The following is a 22036-nucleotide window of genomic DNA, read 5'->3' on the forward strand; positions in this document are numbered from 1 at the left end:
TATTTACATCCTGTTTTCGGTCGAAGTCCACAGTAGTCGATTGTCGAGTTCACGCGCGTGATCATAGATAACTAAACCTATGCGCGTGAACTCGACAATATAACACGGATAACACGGTGTAGGCAACACCGATTTTTGTCGTTGTTCTCTGTACTGACAGCACTCCAAATTGACAAAAAAATTAGCTCAATGTTAAAATTGACCGGAGTTCTCCTTTAAAGTCCTTGAAAGTCGAACGAACCTTGAAAAAAAATAAATAATAATATATATATTTTCATATTCACATATATATGTTAGTTTCCTTTCTGTATTTACATACTGTATAAATATATAAAAGGTTACATTTCAATTACATTCAAGAGTCCATCTGAGTGGACTGCCAGGACTATGATGTGAAATGAAGGTGGCTTTAAATTTAGTTTGAATAAACAAATTAAAAATACACATGATATTCAAGCGCCACAGCAACATTGAGTAGGTTTAGGTTAAAAATGGGGCAAACATCTTAAATTCATATTATTTTGAACTACTATGCCAAACCCATTTGAAATGTTAGTGAGTCAGATGAACATTGTGAAACAAAAGCAGCTGTCTACAAAACCTGCCAAAATGATAAAGCCAGACTGATAAAACCACATCCAAATGTCATCAACATTCAGAAAGATGGAAGAAAAGAAACATAGTGTCCTTATGAGGATGAAGGCGTTCTCTCTACATCCCCAGGGAGACTCTGAAGTAAAGACCTCTGGAACGTCTCCTCGGAAAATTCTGGAACAAGGAACTCCAGCAGCAGGTCAAAAATACAGTAAACCAAGTGCCTGCACATAACCCATATAGAAACACAAGTTTTAATTGTTAATAGGCATTTACTTCCAGCCTATTTAGGTTATAGTTCATATACGCAACAGATTCTTAAAAAGGAAGGTCATTGGGGATTATCTGTTGTTGTTAGGACTCTGATATTGTACATTTAGATTATCATACCTGTTGATACTGGGGTCCTGTAGAGATTCCAGCACATGCTCCCACACTAGCCTGAATTTCCCTGAGCCAAGCATGTCTGTAATTAACTCTACAATTCAGACAAAAAACAGTTTTGTATGTCAGCATGTACTGCTTGCAATGAAAATGTGTTCTCCTCCAATTTGAGTTCCACATTAATATGAAAACGCACGCCATATGAACTTCAAACGTTTTAGATGAGTTACAATGACAGTTGGAATGAACACAATCCAGCTCATTAATTCTGAAGCTGCTCTAATGTTGTGGTATGAACTGACCTGGGAACAGCTGCATAAGGCAGTGCAGGCACTGGAGTCTGGTCTTCTCTCTCTGCTCAGGGCTTCTCTCTGGCCGTGGCACAGCAGGCAGCTCACCCCCGGGCCACACTGCATCCTGGAGAACCCGCAGGTAGATCACCCAGCATGGGGCGCTGCTCAGGTGGGCTATGCCTACATCTAGCCACCTGGGTAAGACAGAAAGACAATGGGTGCTTCTCATTTCTTATTTGTGCATCTTCGTTTCCTTTCCTCGCGTCTCAGCTCCACCCCCTGTAGGATGCGAGGGAAGGCTGCAAGGAAAGAAAATGAGGACGGAGGAATCGAATGAAAGCTTTTTTTATACATTGGAATATTTGATCACTAGAGCGTCACTTCACCGCGTCATCAGCAGCGCTCAAAGGATCTGCCCTTATGTTGTTGAAGTTTAAGAAATTCATAATAAATTAAAGCTGCAAGCAGCATTTATCGGGGTTCAAGCATTTAAGGCCTTTAAGCACATAAGCATTTAAGACATTAAGATTTATTTAGAAAGCTTTTAACCACTGAAAAAATAGATGGAAAAGTCCATTTACAGCCAATACAGGAAATTTACCATAGGAAATATATGGTTTTCAAAGCTTTTTAACAGTTATAGCGCCACCTATGGTCCGATCTCCATAAAAATTTCCATGCTTCTTTAGCATGTTATTTCACATATGCCCATCAATTTTTGTGAAGTTCTGAGTTTTTATTTAGGCTTTATAGACGTTTGAGTGTATTTGGACACGCCTATTTTATAAATGATCCTCTTATAGCCAACCAAAAGCAAAATTTTAACTTTTTTTTGATAATTATTGATCTAGAGAGTCCAGAGAATTGTCCTAGACTGGTCTGGTTCCGATCGGGCGAAAAACCAGGGACTAGTTCGCAAAAGTAGGTTTTTAACATATTCGTGAATAATTAATAAACTCTTTGATTGACAGCAATGGTTCTAGAGGCAAAGTTGTTCAGCATGAGCAGGTCTATCAAATGATATGCATTTTGTGATGATAAGTGTAACACCACGTGATTACAGAGCCATAAAACTCGTTAGCGCCAACTAGTGGCCGATTTCTTTCAAAATTCTTACAGACCTCTAGGGCCATGAGTCGAACATGCCCACCGAGTTTTGTTCCGATCGGCCTCCATTAACCTTGTCTAATAGGTGCTCAAACTTCATTGGCCGATGGCGGCCATGTTTTTTGAGATACACCAATGTCCTCATAGATATACATGACAGCTTGGACCAAGACACTGCATACCAATTTTCAAGTCAATCGGACTAACGGTCAGGTGGTTACAGCCTGATTTATGTTTTTTTAATGTTATAGCGCCACCATGTGGCCAATCGCCGCAATCTTTTTACTGTGACCTCAGATTGACCTCTTACACATGTGTACCGAGTTTGGTGAAGATACCTCATTTACTTCTGGAGTTATAGCCATTTTAGTAAAATAGGCCCCTCCCACAACGTACGTTTTGGCGCCCCGTAGCGTCCGTGAATCGAAATTTCAACTTTTTTTCGATAATTATTGATATTCAGACTCCAGAGAACATTTCTGTACTGGTTTGGTTCCGATCGGGCGAAAAACCTAGGACTAGTTCGCAAAAGTAGGTTTTTGGCAAAATTCAAAATGGCGGAAAATCTATCATGGCGGAAATGAAATCGGAGATATACGTTTTGTTCGTCAGGCATCCAGCTTTCCAATGATATAAGACACTTGAGTCTACGACATACGGTCTAGGAGTTCTGAGCAGTTTCGCGCTTTTGGTTGCTGTAGCGCCACCTATGGGCCGATTTGGCTAAGTCCGTGTATCTGAGTAGCGAGCAATACTACTACCATTTGACCAAGTATCACGTCTCTAGGCCTTACGGTTTTGGCTGCACGATGCGTTTTAGGGAAGAATAATAATAATAATAAAAATCAGGGCAATTACAATAGGGTTTCAGCACTTCGTGCTTGAACCCCTAATAATAATAAAGCAAGATAGCCTGTTGAAATATGTGAGATATGTGGTTTTTATAAACTGCAAAGGTAAAGTACAAATTAAAATGATTGTGACCGATGTGAAGGGGGAGGAAAATTTATATGCGCTAAATTTATATCGTTTTAGTCGATAAAACTCTTCCGCATAGGATACACCAGTGTATCCTCGCTCATGACTCCTCAGGAAGCCTCCTCACTCCTCGATCCTCGACTCCTCGCGGTGCAATTAGAGAATTGAGATGTCCTTCAAGATGGCTGAGCTCGATCGGTTTCCGGGTCATAGGATGGAGGACGGAGGAGTGAGGAGACGAAAAGGGATATTGAGAAGCACCCAAGGAGATTGAGAATGGGCCTTAGCTTTCTAAGGTGTTTCCAGCATTATATCATTATGGTTTATATACAATTAGTTAATATTAATTTAGTCAAAATTAATATTTTGAATTATATTTATTATTGTATTTTCAGTTTTTACTTTAGTGTAAGTTTTAGCAACTGTGTTATGTGATTTGACTTTTTTTTTATATTTCTATTTAGCTTTATTTTTATTTCTATTTCAGTTTTAGTCATATTAGTACTTCAAAAAAAGATTTTATTTCAGTTAGTTGACAAGGCAACATTTCAAATTATATATTTCAGATTTATTTTAATTAATGTAATACCATATTTAACCATAATATTTACATTATGGTCCAACCAAAAATGACACTTATGAACAGGTTCTTTTTAGTGGATCAAAAACATACAGCAAGACCAGTGTAGCCCAAAACCAACGACTCTTATAAGCTGGTTCTTTTAATGAATAGTTCAAAAAGAGGAGTTATTGGTTTGAATCAATCTGGAATACTGCTATGTATAATTAGCAGCATTAGCAGAGAGAGGAATTCTGGAAAATTCTTTCATATATCAGCAAAATTGACAATATAGCTGAAATACATTAACATGTATGGGAATTGAACCAAATCGAGAGCTTGTGAATCACATTCTAACCAGGAAATCTTTATCGATACTCAGTCCTAGTGTGGCCATGACTTGTTAAAATGATTTAAAAAACTCAGTTATGTAATGACATATGATGTTCAAGTTAAAGTCTTCACAAAGACTTCAGCACCTTCACTCCTGTCTGAAAATGTGATAAATGTGTCTTGAATGTCAACTGCACTGGAACTATTCATTGTCACTCGGGCTGGGCCCTGTCATCACCTCTATCTTTATCTCATTGTTACTTTCTTTGAAATCTCATGGCTAAAAAAAATCTCATTACTAAAAAAAAGATCTGCACACTCTACGATCAGACAAAGGAAACACAATAAAACTCCACAAGTGCATGAGAGGAGCTCAAATGTGGTGGGTCAGGAGCGGCCAGTGTTCTGCCAACAGCTGGCTGAACAACATATCTGTTTATTTTTCCATTTCTCTGGCATGCGGTGCACATGTTCTCTGAGGTCTTTGCATGTCACCTGTGTGGTTGACAATGGGGAGCTAAACCGGTCTCCGGGGTCGCGTGCCTCCTCACTAGACACAAACAGGCATGCTGCACAGTGGAGATAGGATTTAATCAATGTTAAGACCTTCAAAAACCTTTGAGTTAGGAAACAATGGTTCGTATGGAAGCCCATTCCCTACTTCTCAGTCTCATTCCGTTACCATAAGGCTTATGGTAAGCTATAAAAATGAGGATAACCATGAACAAGACCGGGTTAGATTAGGGTTAGGGTTAGACTACTGTGAAGAATACAGATAAAGAGAAAATTGTTGTTTTATATATATATATGAAATGTCTTAAATATTATGTCTTATATATATATAAGTGAGTTATATGTTGATAGAGTAGCTAGTTTGACTCTGTGGACTGGAGATTAATAAACAAATAAAAATAAATCAGTCAAAATGCAGATGAACACAGATATGAAGAGGTTAGATTTGAACACATTAAGAATGCAGAACAACCCCCTCCCCCATCCCCACAAAAATGCTAAATTAAAGGTGAACTAAGTAACTTTTTTATCTTAACCGAACAGCTTCTGAGTTATTGGAATGGTTATATGACTGTTTTCGGGTTGAATGGTGGTCTTCTCGCACCCCTCGAGCGCCTGTGAGACGAAAAACCACCCTTGCAACTTTGGGCCGGCGGGCCAACTATCTATTCCGAAGCTGTAGGGGGAGCTCTATAGAGAAACCCGCGAGCAAAAAGCGAGAAAACAGCGAAGAAGTCGGCAAAGCTGCATAATGCAGCTTTAACGGTGAAATTAGAACAGCATTTTTGGAACTGTAACAGCATTTTTTTTTTTTTTTCTGACTAAAAATCAGCATATTCAAATAAATATGCTTCAAGGTTTTACTAATATTTTTCCTGCTGTCCTCTTTACTAACTTGAATTAGTGCAAAATATGACACTTCATCATAAATACAAAACTAAAAAATGCTCAAAATAAACACTACAAATGCTAAAAAAAATATGTACCTGAATGCATAAAGACGCAAACTGACTTCAAATGGGACTTTATTTCCCAATACAGTTCATTTGCTCCATATAGAGCTATAAGACCATCTTGTGATAATAGTCATGAAATACCATGTTATATTATAATTTTTTTCCCATATGAGGTCAGCAGAGACACCCAATGCATGATCATGATGTTTTAACTGGTCTTCGAATGCACTGCAGTTATTTTGTATTTATAAGTAAAGAGTGTGAAGAATGTGCCTATATATTACAATTATTGGTATACATCTAGTAATTTAGAGATAAATAAAATAATAAATAACAAAACATCTCCCAAAAATTGCATTAAAAAATGAAAATATAATCAAAATTAACTGATATATGCTTCCTGGACAAAAACAATTAACTAGTAAAATTTTAAGGCTTCGGGTCATTTTGACCCGCGAGGGAAGGATTTGTTACTAGGTTGGGAGGTGCCGTGAATAAAATATATAAAGGAAGATTTTTTATCCTGAATGCAAATATGATTCATAAACTATGAGAATATTACAGAAAGCAGTTTAAAGGTTGTATGAACTTTTGTGTTTGTGGATGTACAGAATTTATCCTAATAAATTTTGAGACGTGACATAACCTCTGTCAAACATCAGACAACAACTCCAAATGATGATCGTCCAAGTATTATTTCTCAATGAAAAAGTACTGTACCTTCACACATGTACCTCACAATGACATTCTGCATTACTTGCTCTCATTCCCACATGCATTCTTTATCCTAACCTCCTCTTGCTTAAAAATAAATGCTTTATTGATTTTGAATCTTGTGAAACAGTCTTCTGCCAAGACATAAAAGAAAATATGGCGAGATACTAGTTCAGATAACACAAAAACCATCAAAGTGTTGGGTTATACAACAATATGTTCTAGTACAAGTATGAATAGAAAAATACTCACATCTGACCCCCTTGACAGACAGGTTTTAATCTAACAATCTCTGTGTGCATGTGTATGTGTGTGACCATATAAGAAATGGACAAGGAGAGAAAGGGAAAAGGACAAACTAAAACAGGAACACACAGGTTCATAAGAGAAGCTCTGTCCCAACCAACTGCTTCAAAACTATTGCATACACTTCAACGTGTATTATACAGGTTTTGTTTGTTACTCATATACACCACATATGGTTCACCCACCTAGACATCTCATGATGAAACTGCAGTCAATAATTGCTTAACATAAACTATACCAGACCACACACTTGTGCACAGGGCAATAGTGTAAATGAGTCAGAATGATGGTGAATGCTGCACACTCATCACACAATTCAGACAAAAAGAGAAAAGACACAGTTCCAATGTCTGCTGTTTTATAGCCTGTGCTGTGCTTTGACTTTTCCATTGACCGAACAGTAACAACAGCTGACAGAGCCACTGATCTAATTACATTTGGTTATATGTCAGACTGAATCAGCCAATTTTTCAGATCACCTAACAAAATGTCAGACGTCCAATGGAAAAAAAAGAAAAAATACTTTTTTACAGTCTGAAAAAACAGTCTGAAATGGCAAACTATAAGCTAAGTAAATTACTTATTTAGGAAAAAAGGAAATAGTAGTCTGGGTACTCTGACTTTAGAAGTCATACCTAGGACATCAATTACATAACCACTTGTGTGAAGACACAGACCTTAATGGTGTGTGCTGCCCCCTTGTGGTTAAAAAAAAAAAACTGGAGAAATGTGCTGATGGTCAGCTTCATTATGAAAGTCCTTGTTTCTGCCATTTTGAAACATGTCTCCTGACACTGTCTAAGAAAAATAGTACAACATGCACAACTATAAGGCTAAGGAGCATCTAGTTTTTTAGAGTAGGTTTTGAGTTTCATGTATTTATACTATTTGCAGAATGATTAGCATCACACCACATGATGATCTTCATTTACTTGAGTATCTGTGGATCTACTGCTGCTAATTTGACCTGGGATTTGACCTGGGATAGTTAGTGTGTAAGTGTGTGTAAGTAAGTGAGTTCATGCAGTAAGTCACCTACATCTGTTCAATATTATTTCCAGCAAATCTGGAAAGTGTCTGCTTAGAAAGGTCAGCCAACAGTGGTCCAATACTATTAAGTGAAGAAATCCTGCCATAACGAAGAACAAGATATTTTTTAAACGAATTGTTTAGAGTGGCCTCAATTTCAGTTTCACACAAGCTCTCTTGAACCACCAAATAGAGTTAGACAATTATATCAACGACTTATACTACTGGACATGTACACAATGTAGTTCTCAAAATTATGTTTAATTAATCGGCATGATGCAACATGAAAACAGAAAACCAGAACAGATGATTTCCACACACACAGACCATAAGAACACAGATGTATCCAGCCAAGATGCTCTTGTGGTGACATGAGGTCTGATGCAGAAATATACAACCCACTGTGGTGTTTATGCCACCACATTTAATAGGCATCTCCAAATCCAGCAACTGGACGAAACAGGATCTAGTCAGGACTGAAATCAAAAAACCCAATGCATCCTAACCCAGTGACTTCATAGTAATGTCAGTGTACACAGCAACAACATTCCCGGCCCACGTTTGGTTTGCATTTCCAGTGGGACATTTTATTCTCGGACAGCAGCACCCTGCTGACAAAAGACGAGCATTTTGTTTTCTGGTGTGCATTACATACTGGTATTTATGTTTGTAAGTGCAAAAGTATGGCCTGTGTGGGCATTTGTTTGCAGGCTGGTAAACTGCACATTATGTTCTCCACAACATGTTGAATTTCAGCTGAAAGTACAAGTCTTATCCCTTTGGGGTGGTGCACAGGCTAAAACCTCAAGGCTGGCAATCAGAAGGTTGCTGCTTCGTATGGAAGCTCATTTCCACTTCAGAGTAAAAAAACAGAAACAGTTATTTGTGAAAAAGTTTTAAATAAGATGAAAAGTTTCCTTTTGAGATATAAAATCTCATTGGGAGATATAAAGCCAAAATGGCAAGATATAAAATCACACAGATATTTAAAAAAAATTAAATTACAATTACCTTTATTTGATTTATTCTGGTTTCTGAGACATAAACAATCTTCCATATAGACTCACAATATTATCATCAAATCATAGAGCTTTAGCCATCACCATTGGGCCCTTAAAGTCAGAAGTAGCGGCAGATCTTTCCTTCTGCATTGTGACATACATCTGAGTGAAACGGGGACATGGCAGATCGGCTACATGTGAGATTGACTGTAAGAAAGGGGCGGAATTTAAATTACATACATCACCAGAGAGAAGTTTCACCCTGTAAGTCACTGTAGAGGCAAGTGGAGACAATGATCAGTGGCTTTTTGTGTATAACTGCTCTTCTACAATAAATTTTCAAAGAGTGTGTGCACACCACACACATTGAGCACACAGAGAAGGAAGCAAATGGACCAAGACCATTACATAATAACCCTGTTTGTAGATGTTCCATCCCCAGTGATGCCAATACATGCTTTAAACCACAGAGAGCCATAAGTTTCCAGACTCCTCTCCATCTAAGCACCACAGAAACTCCCAAACTCTGGAACAGCTAACAGAAAGCTTTCATGATTATCCTGCGGCAAGTTTATCCACTTGAACAAATAGCTGTTTAGGGACCAGTGATTTAGTGTGAAACCAGACAGATAAGACACCCTCGCTAACAGTTTGAAAACGATTGGCCAAACTAAACAAACACATTACTGGCAAATGGTGGAACTGGTCTTCTCACATGATATATGTGAAGCTAAACAGACTGCCCTAAAGCGCCTGTGAGCTGGCCTGAAGAGTGGATATATAAAAAAGTTGTGGCTATTTTACAAGGCCAAGATGCTAACATAAAGACCAGACCAATGAGGACCTCTCTCTCTTAGTTTCTACCCCTTATCTAATCCCTCATGGTAAAGCTCCTAAAATGACTGTTAGATAAAAGGACAAGCCTTACCATATGTCTGGCCAACCCTGTCTTGGCTTTTTAGGAGACAGGATGGAGAGACAAGGTCAGTGAGGCTCGAATATGTGTTGCCTGTTTCCATATTATTAGAAATTTCCGGAACTCCAGGTCCCAACGACATGCTGTGCTGAAGCTTGTACTTGACAGTCAAATGTTTACCAGATGGAGTCAGGAGTGATTGAAGACATGATGGCCTCACAAGTCCTGTAGCAAAACTCTTATTAAGATAGGACACTTAAGATAAGTACATTTTATAACTAATACATTTAGACATTTTATATTTTATGGAAAGAATTAATATAAATTCAAATGAATGCCGCTTATTTACAATTTTATATGGGGGCTAAAACTAAAAGTGTACTTTGTAGCTCTGTGTACAGAGCCCCCAAAGGGACAAAAAAAAAAGAAATATGAGACTGAGGAAATATTATATATCAATGCTTTAAACTTTTGAGTTCCACCGAGAAACTCGCTCACAAAGAGCTCAAAAGGAGAAACGCAAAGGTTTTGTGAGTGAACGCAAAGTTTCACGGGGGAACACAACAGATTTGCGAGCCAATGCAAAGTTTCTTGGGGGAGAACAAATGTCTTGCGAGCCAACGCAAAGTTTCACGGGGGAACACAAAGGTTTTGCGAGTGAACACAAAGTTTCTCGGGGAATGCAAAGGTTTTGCGAGCGAACGCAAAGTTTTACGGGGGAAAGCAAAGGTTTTGCGAGCCAACACAAAGTTTTTTGTGGGACTCAAAACATTTGCGAGCGAGCGCAAAGTTTCTCGAGGGAACGCAAAGGTTTTGCGAGCCAACGCAAAGTTTCTCTGGGGAACGCAAAGGTTTTGCAAGCAAACGCAAAGGTTTCGCAAGCCAACGCAAAGTTTCTCGGGGGAACGCAAAACATTTGCGAGAGAACACAAATTGCAAAAACCATTGACTTATTATTTTTCTTCCCATCACATATTTTTTTCCACCAGCATGTCCCTTTAGGGCCTCTGTACTGAGGAATTGTGCTCATTCAGCAACAAATGCAACAGTCCTGAAATAAATTATTTGAGTCAGTTCTTTTTTCATAAACAGTTAAAAAAGACGAACTACCTGTTTGAGTCTGATTAATCCTTCACTTAACTGAATCAAACAGAGCTGTTACTGAATCAGCATCTGACTCGCCTAAGTGCAAGTGATCATGATGTGATGTCCATATCGAAATGTATATATACACACACAAAAACGGAATTCAGGACACTGCAAACATTTATAATCAAATCCTGTCAAATCCTACATTAATGTGTGCATGTAATGAAGCACAGTTTGAAAATGCACAGGTTGCATCATAGTCCTAAAGAAACCAGGAGATCTTGATTGAACAATGACCTCAAAATACTGAAGTACACAATAACCAGTCAATCAATCTGAGCAAATACTGTAACCTTAACTCTGCATCAGCACTTCATACATCTAAAATCCAGCATCTAAACTACCCCTCTCCCCAAATCCAGCATCAGAACATTCTGTGCACCTCTTTTACAGGAAACATTCCTTTAAAACTGCAGTAATCCTCATTATACTTAGCATCAATTATTGTGCTGACCCCAAACCACATAAACTCCCCAACTTGGTTGGAAAAAACATGCCGGAGTAATTGCACATGGAATGGTGAAGACGATGTCATGCGTAGAAAATAGCTTTAGATTCAGCTGACATAAGGTGCTGATTTTAGCCACACTAATTAACACCTGTCCTGTTCTGGTGATGTCATACAAACAAGGGCAGCATTAACTGTCACATCATTTAAAAGACATAAGGCCCATCCTAATATAACCTTCCAGAAAAACAAGTTTGGCTTGCGTGTATCGCTTTTAGTGAGGGCGAGGCCAAAATCCTAACTTTATCCCAAACCTAAATACGGCAATGCGAGAAACACATGCTCAAAGTGACCAGACAAGGTCTTCTGCGTTATGAAGGAGAATTGCAGACACATGGCCTACTTTTTTAATGAAGCACTGCAATCTGAGCATATATCGTTTACAAATGTAAACCAAGAAATGGTTAGCTAATCTGCATCTAAAATTAATGTTCTTAGTGTTTTCTCTGTCTGTTTCCCTGACATCAACCGGCATTTCAGTATGAATTCTGTAGCATCATTTCTAAATCATCATCAGTAATCATGTATATCAAAAATTATTTCTGAAAAATGTGAGCAACTTTTCCCTTGCCGTGTTTGTCCTTTCTGAAATTCAAAGAGAATGTAATAACGTTTTGTGACAGTCTCTTATGTAACGATGCAGTCAGACTACTAGTCCAGGGGTGGGCAACTCTGGCCACCAAGATCCACTTTGCTGCAGAGTGCCAAAGTGCCAACCCTAAAAAAAAGGTTAGGGTAAGGAGCGTGATCAGGGTTAAAGCTAAAACTTTGAAGGAAAAGTGGTTCTTGAGGGCCAGATATGCCCAGCCCTGTTCTAGTATGTCTCCCTATTATGAAAAGCCATGATTAGATTAGCATTTAGCGAACTGTAGTGAGCTGAATGAACAAAGAGGCAATTTACACAGAATGATATTTGCTTTTGAAAATGCAAGACGCAGTGCAATGGAATGGAAAAACAAGGTCCCGAGATGCATCTTTAAAAGTTGAACTGCTTTGAAAGTCGCTGAAAAAGCAAATGCAAAGCAATGGTCAAAGACATCCATCTAGTACATGTTATGCATGTCAGTGGGCAAGTTTCAACAAAACAGGAATAATGTTTGCTTCTGGCCATAGTATTTACTCATAAATATATGACAAAGTAACAGAGTGGGCCCTATTTCAACGATCCAAGTGCATGGTCTAATGTGCATGGCGCAAGCGCACTTAGGGCGTGTCCGAGTCCATTTTTGCTACTTTACATCGGGAAAAATTGTCGGGGTGCAAGGTTAAAGCACGCGAGCAGACCATCTACGGGACAAAGTGTACGCACGTTGTGGAACCGCCTAAAGGCACATCTCTTTAAATAACAAAAAAAATTGCGCCATTGACTTTATACCAGGTTTCAGTTGGTCAAAGGAGCAGTCTATTTCAGTTGCCTCAAAATAGCAACGCACCAACAATGCGCCTGAAAACACCTCGTTTTCAGACCAGCACACCCACCTAACAATTTCACAATCTAATTTTAATGTGGGTTTCAGCAATTGTCAGATTTTGATAATTTACTCATTTTTGATAGTTATCATCAACGTTTTGTTGTAAATGTACTAACTGACTCTAATGTGTAGGCAGTCATTTTACAATATATTTTTACACACAAGATAAAAAATATTCAGCAATAACAGCTTTATTATGCTTTTATACTTGTTAATCCAATAAACATCCTTTCTCTGGCTCCTCGGAGAGAAACAAACAAAACATTTTGATCCAATGTAGCTAAAGTTCAGAAAGCACTGATGGAGGATATTTCACTGTGCGTGCAACAAATATTAGTGCTGGCATGAGGAGTCATGTACTCTGGGGAAGTGAGTGACAGCACATTCTGTAAAAATGCTGTAATCCTCGTGAGGAAGACATAAGCTCACAGGAAGTGTGAACACACACACACACACATGCATTGTTATGATTCTTCCTTTTGGAGTAAGAAAGACTATCAAGTTCAACAGGTGATCATATAATGCAGATTCCCAGCTGGCAGTTAGTCCCAGGCGATTTACCCATCTATTCTCGCTGGGCCATTGAGTGCAAAAGGTTTTAAAGTCACCTCCCATTTATCAAACATATCATAGAACAATTTGTGTACTTTGTTAAGCATGTGTAGACCAGATAATAATCTGTTAGCCTGCTGAGATTGTTGCCTTATCTACAATAAATAACGATCATTAAACTAAAGGACTCATTAATCTTGGGACCATACGGCAAACCAGACACGGTGGCCTGTGTGGTCTTTTCACAATGTGCTGGGTTTTTTTCGACATCACTTCTTTAACTGCTTATGACAGCTTACATATGTCTGGCCCACACAAATGACGCAAGGCTCTTGAACCAGATGCAATCCTGTTGAATAGCTCACTGGCCAGTCATCAGCCAGCCCTGCTGCGTCCAATCACCTTCCTGCGCTTCGCCCCTCTATTACTTCTAATTGGGTGGAGCACAGCACATGCACGAGAAGCTCTGCTTTCCATGTTTCTACAAAAATTTTTCGCACTTAAAGTCTGATAAGGACTTACGCAGAGGAATGAATGGACAACCATTAATGATCAGCCCTGCCCAAAATAAAAATTATTAAATGCTTTGCGTGATTTCAAACATACTTTGAACACGACCCTGCTGTTCTTGAGTGTTTTTTGTTCTCATAGATCAGTTAAGTCAGGGTCTTGTGAAAAAAAAAATCAGCTAGAAAAGGCATTATATAGAATATCATACCAAGTGACCACATTGTTGCTTTAAATGGACTTGTCTCCAAATCCAGCATGATGGAATACTACAATAATCTCAGGTTCATAACTAATGATTTTGCTTTGGGTCAGTAACAAACTCTAATGTGCTTTAATGAACAAATGAACATATTACTCAAGGGTAACAATGAACATCATGGCCAGCAAAGTGATTACTGGATAATTAGTGGTTTGTTCATTGTGTTTACATACATACAGGCTATCACGAAAATGAACTGAACTGTCGGCGCCGATGTCCAGGTGGGAAGCCGAAAAATATTCAACATATTTTCAAATTCAGAGTTGTCAAACCTGTACTCACCTTTCAATAAAAGTGCCAAAGAGCAGTCTAATGGTTTTCTGGATGTTTTCTGTACACAGCCAGCTCCACTGGTCCTTCATCAGCAAACACAAGATATTCAGAGCAATATCTGCCAGGGCAGTGTCTGCGTCATCACAAACATCAAAATTTGGCAGTGTAAAGGTAGGGTTAGATTTTAGATTGTATCAGATAAATGTTTTGATCTCACATAAAATAATAAAAGCTACAACTCGCTCTCAATCAGCTCTCATTCATCAACAATATACTGCCATCTCCTGTTTGATAGTGTGTACAACATTCCTCATGGTTATCTTTTAAATTAAAGTTAAATTAAAGTTAATTTTCTCCTTATCCTACACAATTCTAACGTGCATGAGAATAAAATAGAAAAAAGTTTTCAAGCTCTGCTATTGAAGTTGATTTACCTGCTCCTCTTCCTCTCTTTTCTACAGGTCTCTGCTCTCTCATGGGTCTTCCTCCAGCAAAATGACTCCTGACACCACCATCCACCAGCTTTTCCTGTTCCTCCACAAACCCCTCCAGATCTGACAGCGAGAAACCTCGAAGAACCTACAGAAAGGGATGAAGCACGTAACAACCACTCTCTGCATTGACAGCTCCTCCGTGGAGATCGTCAAGAGGCGGAGAACCTCGCCTGGTCTCTCAACACCAGTTCCATGATAGCGAAGAAAGCCTAGCAGCCTCTCTACTTTCTACAAAGGCTGAAGAAAGCCCATCTCCTACCCCCCATCCTCACCACATTTTACAGAGGGATCTGACCATCTCAGATCGCAAGAACCTGTAGCAGATATTGAGGACAGCTGAGATCATCGGGGTCCCTCTTCCCTCCGTCACAAACATTTACACCACACGCTGTATGAGCAAAGCTATCTGTATTGGAAACAGCACCAACACCACTCACACCAACTCTTCGCCCTCCTACTGTCTGGCAGAAGGTACAGAAGCATTAAGGCCCTCACGGTAAGATTGCATGACAGTTTCTTCCCCCAAGCCATCAGACTACTCAACTCCATGTGACTGGCCTGACAACTACACTCCCACACATCCATCCACATTTACTTAATCAATCTCTGAACATAAACTCGCAAACTTTGCGCATTTGCTCGCTCAAAAAACAAACAAACTCCCCACTACTGTGCCCTGTTCCATGTAAAATTTGTACTGTCGGTTTTTGTCTTATGTAGCATCATGGTCCTGGAGGAACACTGTTTCGTTTCACTGTGTACAGGCTGTATAGGGCTGAAATGATAATAACTACTCTGACTGAAAAAAGCCATTACCACTAACCCACAGAAAATCCAATAAGAGCCAACTATTGGGATTACGTAAGGTTTCTGGAGTACTTCACAATGATTTTGCTTTTGCTTTGCTAAACCTATATATATATAAAAAAAGAAAAAACAGTATATATATATATATATATATATATATATATATATATATATACTGTTATGAAATAATGAAGGTTTAATGTGGTTAGAATTAATTACAACTAATCTCATGGTTTTCTTTTTAAGTGAATGCCATTAAACATTAATTTCATATTTAAGGAAATCCATATTTTTTATTTGTTTATGTGAAAGATGCATGGACAGATTATGAATAACTTTTTATGTGGCATGGTATATGATATGAAGAACTCACTGAGCAGCGTTCACTGAAAGAGTATGTCACTTTAGGCTGCAGGCTTGGGACATTAAGAGTAGAAGCTATTTTACTGGAGAATCTCAGACGAGGCCTGAAATATGAAAGGACAGTTTGTGGAATTAAAAACAAGAGAATTATTAATTTGCATGCTTGACATATGTTATCTAAGTCTCATATATTCTCACTTTCTTTGTGGGTCTCCTTCCTCTGTGGGGCTCTGAGGCTCTGGGCGTGGAAACGCCGTCTTCAGGGTGTCCACTATGTTCTCAACCATCTGTTTATAAGGAAAACATATCATACAGACAGACAGGCAAAATCAAACAGCAATGTCACAATAAAAGTTAAAAAAGAAAGAAGTAATTTCTAAACTTTAAAAGGAATCAAAAGTATATCTTGTTTCAGGACAGAGTGACCTTGTCTATGCGTGAACTCGACGGCTTCTTCTGGAAAGCTGCTGTGGCATCTGTGTTGAGGGCAAGGAACTCACGCACCTCCTCACTGTTAGCTGCCTCTGGGACGATGCACAGTTTCTGCAGGAGTGGAAAAAGGTGTGAGAGACTAAGTCCAGGGTTTTGCATAAAAGTCACATTTCATTTGCCCGAAACATTTTATTAGTGAAGGGAAATCTCTTACCCTGAGGAATGATTCCAGTTGGCTTCTCCTGGCTTCCACTTTTTCTGTGTCCAGGTTGCTGAAGGGAAGGTCTGGGAAAAGTTTCTTTGGACCTTTGACATCTTAAATGTGAGCACATATTTTAATATGGAGTCGAGATGATGCACCGAACGGCCAACCTGACATCTTTAGTTAGGAATATTTATAGTTATAGTTACATCTTAGTACAGCATGTATATTAAAATGTTTATATTAACAAGATTTATAAGTTTAAAAGGTTTGAGACTTCAGGGTACTGCCCCGGAGACAAGCTAAAGGTAAAAAAAAAAAAAAAAAATGTACCTTTAGCAACAATTTCTACCAATGTACAGAAATTGGTAAGATTATTTTATGTTTTTGAAGGAAGACTTTTATGCTCACCAAGGTTGCATTTATGTGATCAGAAACACAGTAAACATCCCAATATTGTGAAATATTATCACAATTTAAAACAACTTTTCTATTTGAATATATTTAAAATGTAATTTATTCCTGTGATAGCAAAGCTGAATTTTTTATTGCTCAAAAAACAATGCAACAATGTTGCATGCAGTTGTGCTGCTTAATATTTGTGGAAACATTTTTTCAGGATTATTTAAAGGCACAATATGTATTTTTTTTGCTTTAAAAATATAAAAAATCACTATATCTATGTTATATATTTTTTAAAGTTGTGTATTTACATTATCCCGACAGTTCCAATTAACTTCTAAATCCAGAGAAATTAATATTTTAATTCGAAGACACGGACCGTGTCTTTATTTCCGTTATGTCGCAGTCAATGGCGTCATATCCGCGTTGTCCCTGGTTTCCGCTCGTGCTGCCATGGTAACCAGAGCTATGAACCAGAGCCGTCTGATAGTAACCAAGACGACAGACGTGGACCACTGTAGTTCGCAATGTCTATCTGTACGCTGTTGTTGTTTCGTTCAAACATTATGGACCATGGCAAGCAGACTTTGGATAAAAAAGGAGAACTAAAACGAGAATCAATATCAGCGCGGTGTTTTCAAGATGCCGAGAGCTCCCATAGACAGTATATAAACGAGAGCTCCACGTCCGAGACTTCGACCGCTCCTACATGTACTTTATTAAACAGGTGAGCACATTTACATAAAACTAATCAATGTTATATAGTTCAACAATGATAAAATGTCAGAATATGATCTGTATGTTATTCTAATGTTGATCTAGCTTAACGTTACTGCTAACGTTTGTCTCATACAGACAAACTAACACATAAGTTACATTTCAACACATTCAAATGCAGTTTAGTGTGCTAGTGTAATGTTAGACCAAGTGAAACAGCGCTGCGTTACCTCACAAGTTTAATTTGTCTAATAAACTGACCTGTAAGTAGTGATTCTGCGTGTAGTTCGGTAGAATGAAATGTCCGTATTCCTTTTATATCCGCGGGACTCGCGTCGCGTTTGGAGCTGATAGCTATCTCTTAGCAGTCCCGAACTGCTTCATATCATAGTCATGACAAAAACATCGATGTATTCAGTCATCCATAAACATTATTAGATCGGTCGGCTTGACGTTGACGACGAGATCCAAAATTCTTAGCAAATGTTGCGTCATCAAACTACGCCTTTGTTATTGTAAATAGGTTAGCGACCTAGATTTAGTTAGCGAAGTTAGATTTTTTTTTTAACAATGTAAAGGTCTTCACTGTCACTTTTGATCAATGTAATGCATCCTTGCTAAATAAAAGTATTCATTTCTGTTTATATCTTACTGACCCCAAACTTCTGAACAGAATATTATTTATTATGTATATTACTTTTTACTGTGCAACTCTGACAATATGTACTAATTAGGCCTGGGACTATAAAGTCTTACGTATTTATGTTCATTTTTAATATGTGAATCGAATACATTTAGAATGTCTTACTTTTGATCACTTTCTTGAGATCTGGCCTTTCCTCCAAACGGCTCTGCAGATTGAGGAACTCAGTGTAGCGCCGGTTCACCATATGATACGTGGCAGGCTGATCAGAGCTATCTGAATCTGAAGCAGTTTCAAACTACAAACACAAGACACAACGAATCAATACTGAATTAGCAAAAAGGGGAAAGCAGCCTAAAAACATTGCTTTTGATGAAATCCATTATTCCAACGGATTCCAAACCAAATTTAACAACAACAAAAAAAGTATGTCTGTATTTAACATGACATGTTTCATGCATGTATGAGAATCTCACCTTTACAGTATAAAGAGTATAAGGATGAGTGCTGTTGCTTCTTTGCTCTCTGGCTGTGATGGTCCCAACGATTTGCAAGTTCTGAATAGATACCGGTCCCTCTAGATTCCCCAAGTTTTCAAAAACGAATGAGTCCAGGCCAAGGCTTCTGGGGATGGAGTTTGATGTGTTAGTCATTGGCCGGACCAGAGAATCTTCCACAATACTCTCCAGTGATGAAGGAGGCTCTGAAACAATGTTTTGCCTGAAACACTTCCCCAAAATACCCAATGTGTCTTCCTCCAGACAAACCAGCCCACAAAAGTCTGAAGGAGAGATGCAGTCACAGAAGTCCTCAGCATCAGAGTCTGTTCGTTTCAAAGACTCACTAGATATCTTCCTCTCATCCGAAGAGGGTGATTCCAGGTCACAGTCTGTGTGTCTATAGAGGCGGCTAGTGCGGTACGGAGATCTAAGAAGTTCAGCTGTATTTTGGACCATTCTTTCTGGAAAAAGTATGCCAGAACTTTTCCTCCTATGTACATTTTCATTAGAAGACCACTGACTCTGGAAACTTGTTTCAGAGGAATCACAGAGGGGGGCTGTGGATACAGACCAAGCTGTCTGCATGCTGGAGGTTTCAGGACAGTCTAAAGTAACCGGGGAGTCATAATCCCAGAAGCTTCTTTGGGAATTGTCCAGGTCTGCTGGAGGTGTTTGCTGTGGACTTGTTTCTTCTTTGTCGGTGGACTGAGTGAACACATCTACAATGGTCTGGTTTAACCAATCTGGACTGGATATTCTTGCCACAAGGGGCAAAAGAACATTGCATGTGATGAGCTCTCCCACCATGTAGCAGCCTGTTCGTGTTTCCAAGTGAGATTTGGGAATAAGGACGTGCATGAGGAAATCTACCAGCGCTCTTGAGTAGCAGAGCTGGTTAGCTGGTCCAGTCAGGGCAGGGTGAGGCAAATCAGATCTACTATACAACCTCCATAGTTTTTGTGAGTTTGAAAGCGATTGGTCGGACTCTTCTTGCAGTGTTCGTTGAAGTTCCCTGGCTTGGCTGAAGCTCTGCAGATGGCGTCCGCAAAGCTCAAGAACCCTCTGGGCCAGAGCTCTCTGGTCCACCTGCCTCGCCCTCCTCTTCAGTTCAGCGGCTGCCTCCAGCATAGTGTCCCTCACCTCCTGTTCAAACTCGTCCCCTCCTTTAGAAACAGAACTGCAGTACCAGGATGACACAAAGTCCCGCACAGCCTTGTCAACAGCACTTTGAATCTCCCAGTCCAGTCTTTGTTCACTCTCTGAAGCAGTGTGAACTTGAGGGGACTCACCCAGGGGCAGGAAGTGCTCCAAATGAAGGAGGCTGTTGGCATCCAAAGCGACACGAGATCCCAGCCATCCAGCCAGAACTACCAACAGACTGGTGAAGATACACAGCAGCCACACATTCACAAGAAGATGGAACAGAACTAACCATGTAATCAGAACTACTACTCCAAGAATGCTCCTCTGTCCCAGTAACTCGGAGAGACTCCATTGATTTGGATTGGCAACACCAGGCATTTTGTCACAAGTCAGAGCTCTTAAATTGGAAAGGGATAGACAGACTGTCAAATAAATAAATTATAATAATAATTAAATAAAAATTTAAAATAGAAAATATAACTGATACAAAAAAATAAAAAATAAAAATGTAACATCTCAACACGAAGGGCAGGTAAGATTGTTCTTTTTCAGGCAAACATTTATGTGGCCAGATAAACGTGACCTGTTTTCTTAATTAAAAAAATAAAGTGCCTTGTTTTGCCATTAACTACATTATTACCTGTCACCGGCCCACCAATGGGCCCACAGCCATTACATACTTAAAACAGTAATATCCTATACTAAACCTAAACTAATCTTGACAAACTATATATCACTTGAAAGCTTACAATTTTTTTGATTTTCAAAATAAATTAAAGAGGAGCCGTAATTTATCAATTTGCAACAAGAATATTTTCATCATAAGGCGTGTTCAGACCTTACTTTGAAATAGCGATGAACATGAAAAATCATAAAAGAATGGTAGAAACCTGTTTGATTTCATGCAAGAGTTCAAAAGATAACATCCATTCAATGTTTTTTTGTTTTTTTAAAAAGGTTTACGTTTTAAATATTAAGAAAAAATAACAGATTCACCATTTGTGATGTGGCAGCAAACTAATGCACATACGTGTTCTTTTTATGTGTTTATTAGAGGTTGAATTCATAATCTGCCAAACTTCTAATACTACTTCTGAATAGGATGTCTACTTCATAATTGTATGAAAATTTTGGAAATATATGGTTCAGATCACTCAAACCACATATGGAAATGGAGGCGCCCTTATATGGGCAGTAATGGAGTCACTAGGTTGTCACCTAGTGAAAAAGTTTGGTACGGCCCCCAAACAAAATCTTACTGAAAGCTCATTTTTTGAGATATCAACCTTAGTTTTTAGTTATTAGTTTAACTCACCAAGCTAATAATAACGGAGAAAACTTACCGTTTCAGAGAGGCTGTGTGCAGACTGAGCAGGTCACAGTTCCTGATCATTAAACTAGCATATCCGTGACCACATTGTTTATCGTCATGTAGATGTGCCCAAAAGCTGTCTATGAGATGGTCAGTATAACAATATTATCATTAAAATGGTGTTTGCCTTGCATGTCGTTGCTATCGACGTTTGCAGTCTGTCTAATCTACTTCACTGTAATTGGATTAACATCTAACAAACTGTCCACCTCAGACTAGACTTCAGTCATTAAAACCCGACTGAACGGCGCCCTCTTACTGCAGCAGCTGTGAAGTTCAACAACAAAAAATATTTTCAAACACCTGTATTATATTCCAAGCACAAAACCATACTTTCTTTCTACTATAGGTGACAAATGAACAGTAAAAAAAAAAAAAACAGTTTGTCTTCATTTTAACATTTTTTTCTAATCTCCATTACACTGAACAGTAGGCCTATTTTGGCTATTTAAAAAGTGTAAATACATTTTCTGATAACGAAAAATCATAGATTCAGTTTATTTTTAAGAAATAAAATATTTTCTAAAACATTTGAAATGTTAAATATTTGTAGAC

The 22036-nt window shown here is 38.6% G+C and overlaps 1 protein-coding gene across 2 annotated transcripts; it reads right to left on the reverse strand.

Annotated features, from left to right (window-relative positions):
• Nucleotides 1-258: 258 nt before the first annotated feature.
• Nucleotides 259-22018, reverse strand: snx19a (sorting nexin 19a). Of its 2 annotated transcripts, XM_084113381.1 has the most exons (12): nucleotides 21453-22018; nucleotides 18943-20506; nucleotides 18632-18764; nucleotides 16717-16817; nucleotides 16497-16613; nucleotides 16269-16357; nucleotides 16081-16174; nucleotides 14841-14985; nucleotides 14416-14539; nucleotides 1281-1465; nucleotides 985-1072; nucleotides 259-818 (listed from the first exon to the last, which is right to left on the reverse strand). In XM_084113381.1, exons 1-12 carry the CDS (start codon nucleotides 21500-21502, stop codon nucleotides 689-691), a joined length of 2820 nt encoding a protein of 939 aa, XP_083969507.1. In that variant the 5' UTR covers nucleotides 21503-22018; the 3' UTR covers nucleotides 259-688. The 2 variants fall into 2 exon arrangements, with proteins under 2 accessions (XP_083969507.1, XP_083969508.1); XM_084113382.1 differs by lacking the exons at nucleotides 259-818; nucleotides 985-1072 and having other exon boundaries at nucleotides 1328-1465; nucleotides 14416-14489.
• Between the last annotated feature and the right edge of the window lie 18 nt (nucleotides 22019-22036).

This window comes from Abramis brama (genome assembly GCF_963993115.1).
Source record: "Abramis brama genome assembly, chromosome: 5".
NCBI classification, from domain to species: domain Eukaryota; kingdom Metazoa; phylum Chordata; class Actinopteri; order Cypriniformes; family Leuciscidae; genus Abramis; species Abramis brama.

Coding starts and splice junctions, on each gene's coding strand:
- snx19a (XM_084113381.1), bottom strand. CDS start 21,502: ATGATCAGGAACTGTGACCTGCTCAGTCTGCACACAGCCTCTCTGAAA. Junction 18,765..18,942: donor ATACTCTTTATACTGTAAAG/GTGAGATTCTCA, acceptor TTGTGTTTGTAG/TTTGAAACTGCTTCAGATTC. Junction 819..984: donor CAGGACCCCAGTATCAACAG/GTATGATAATCT, acceptor GGTTATGTGCAG/GCACTTGGTTTACTGTATTT.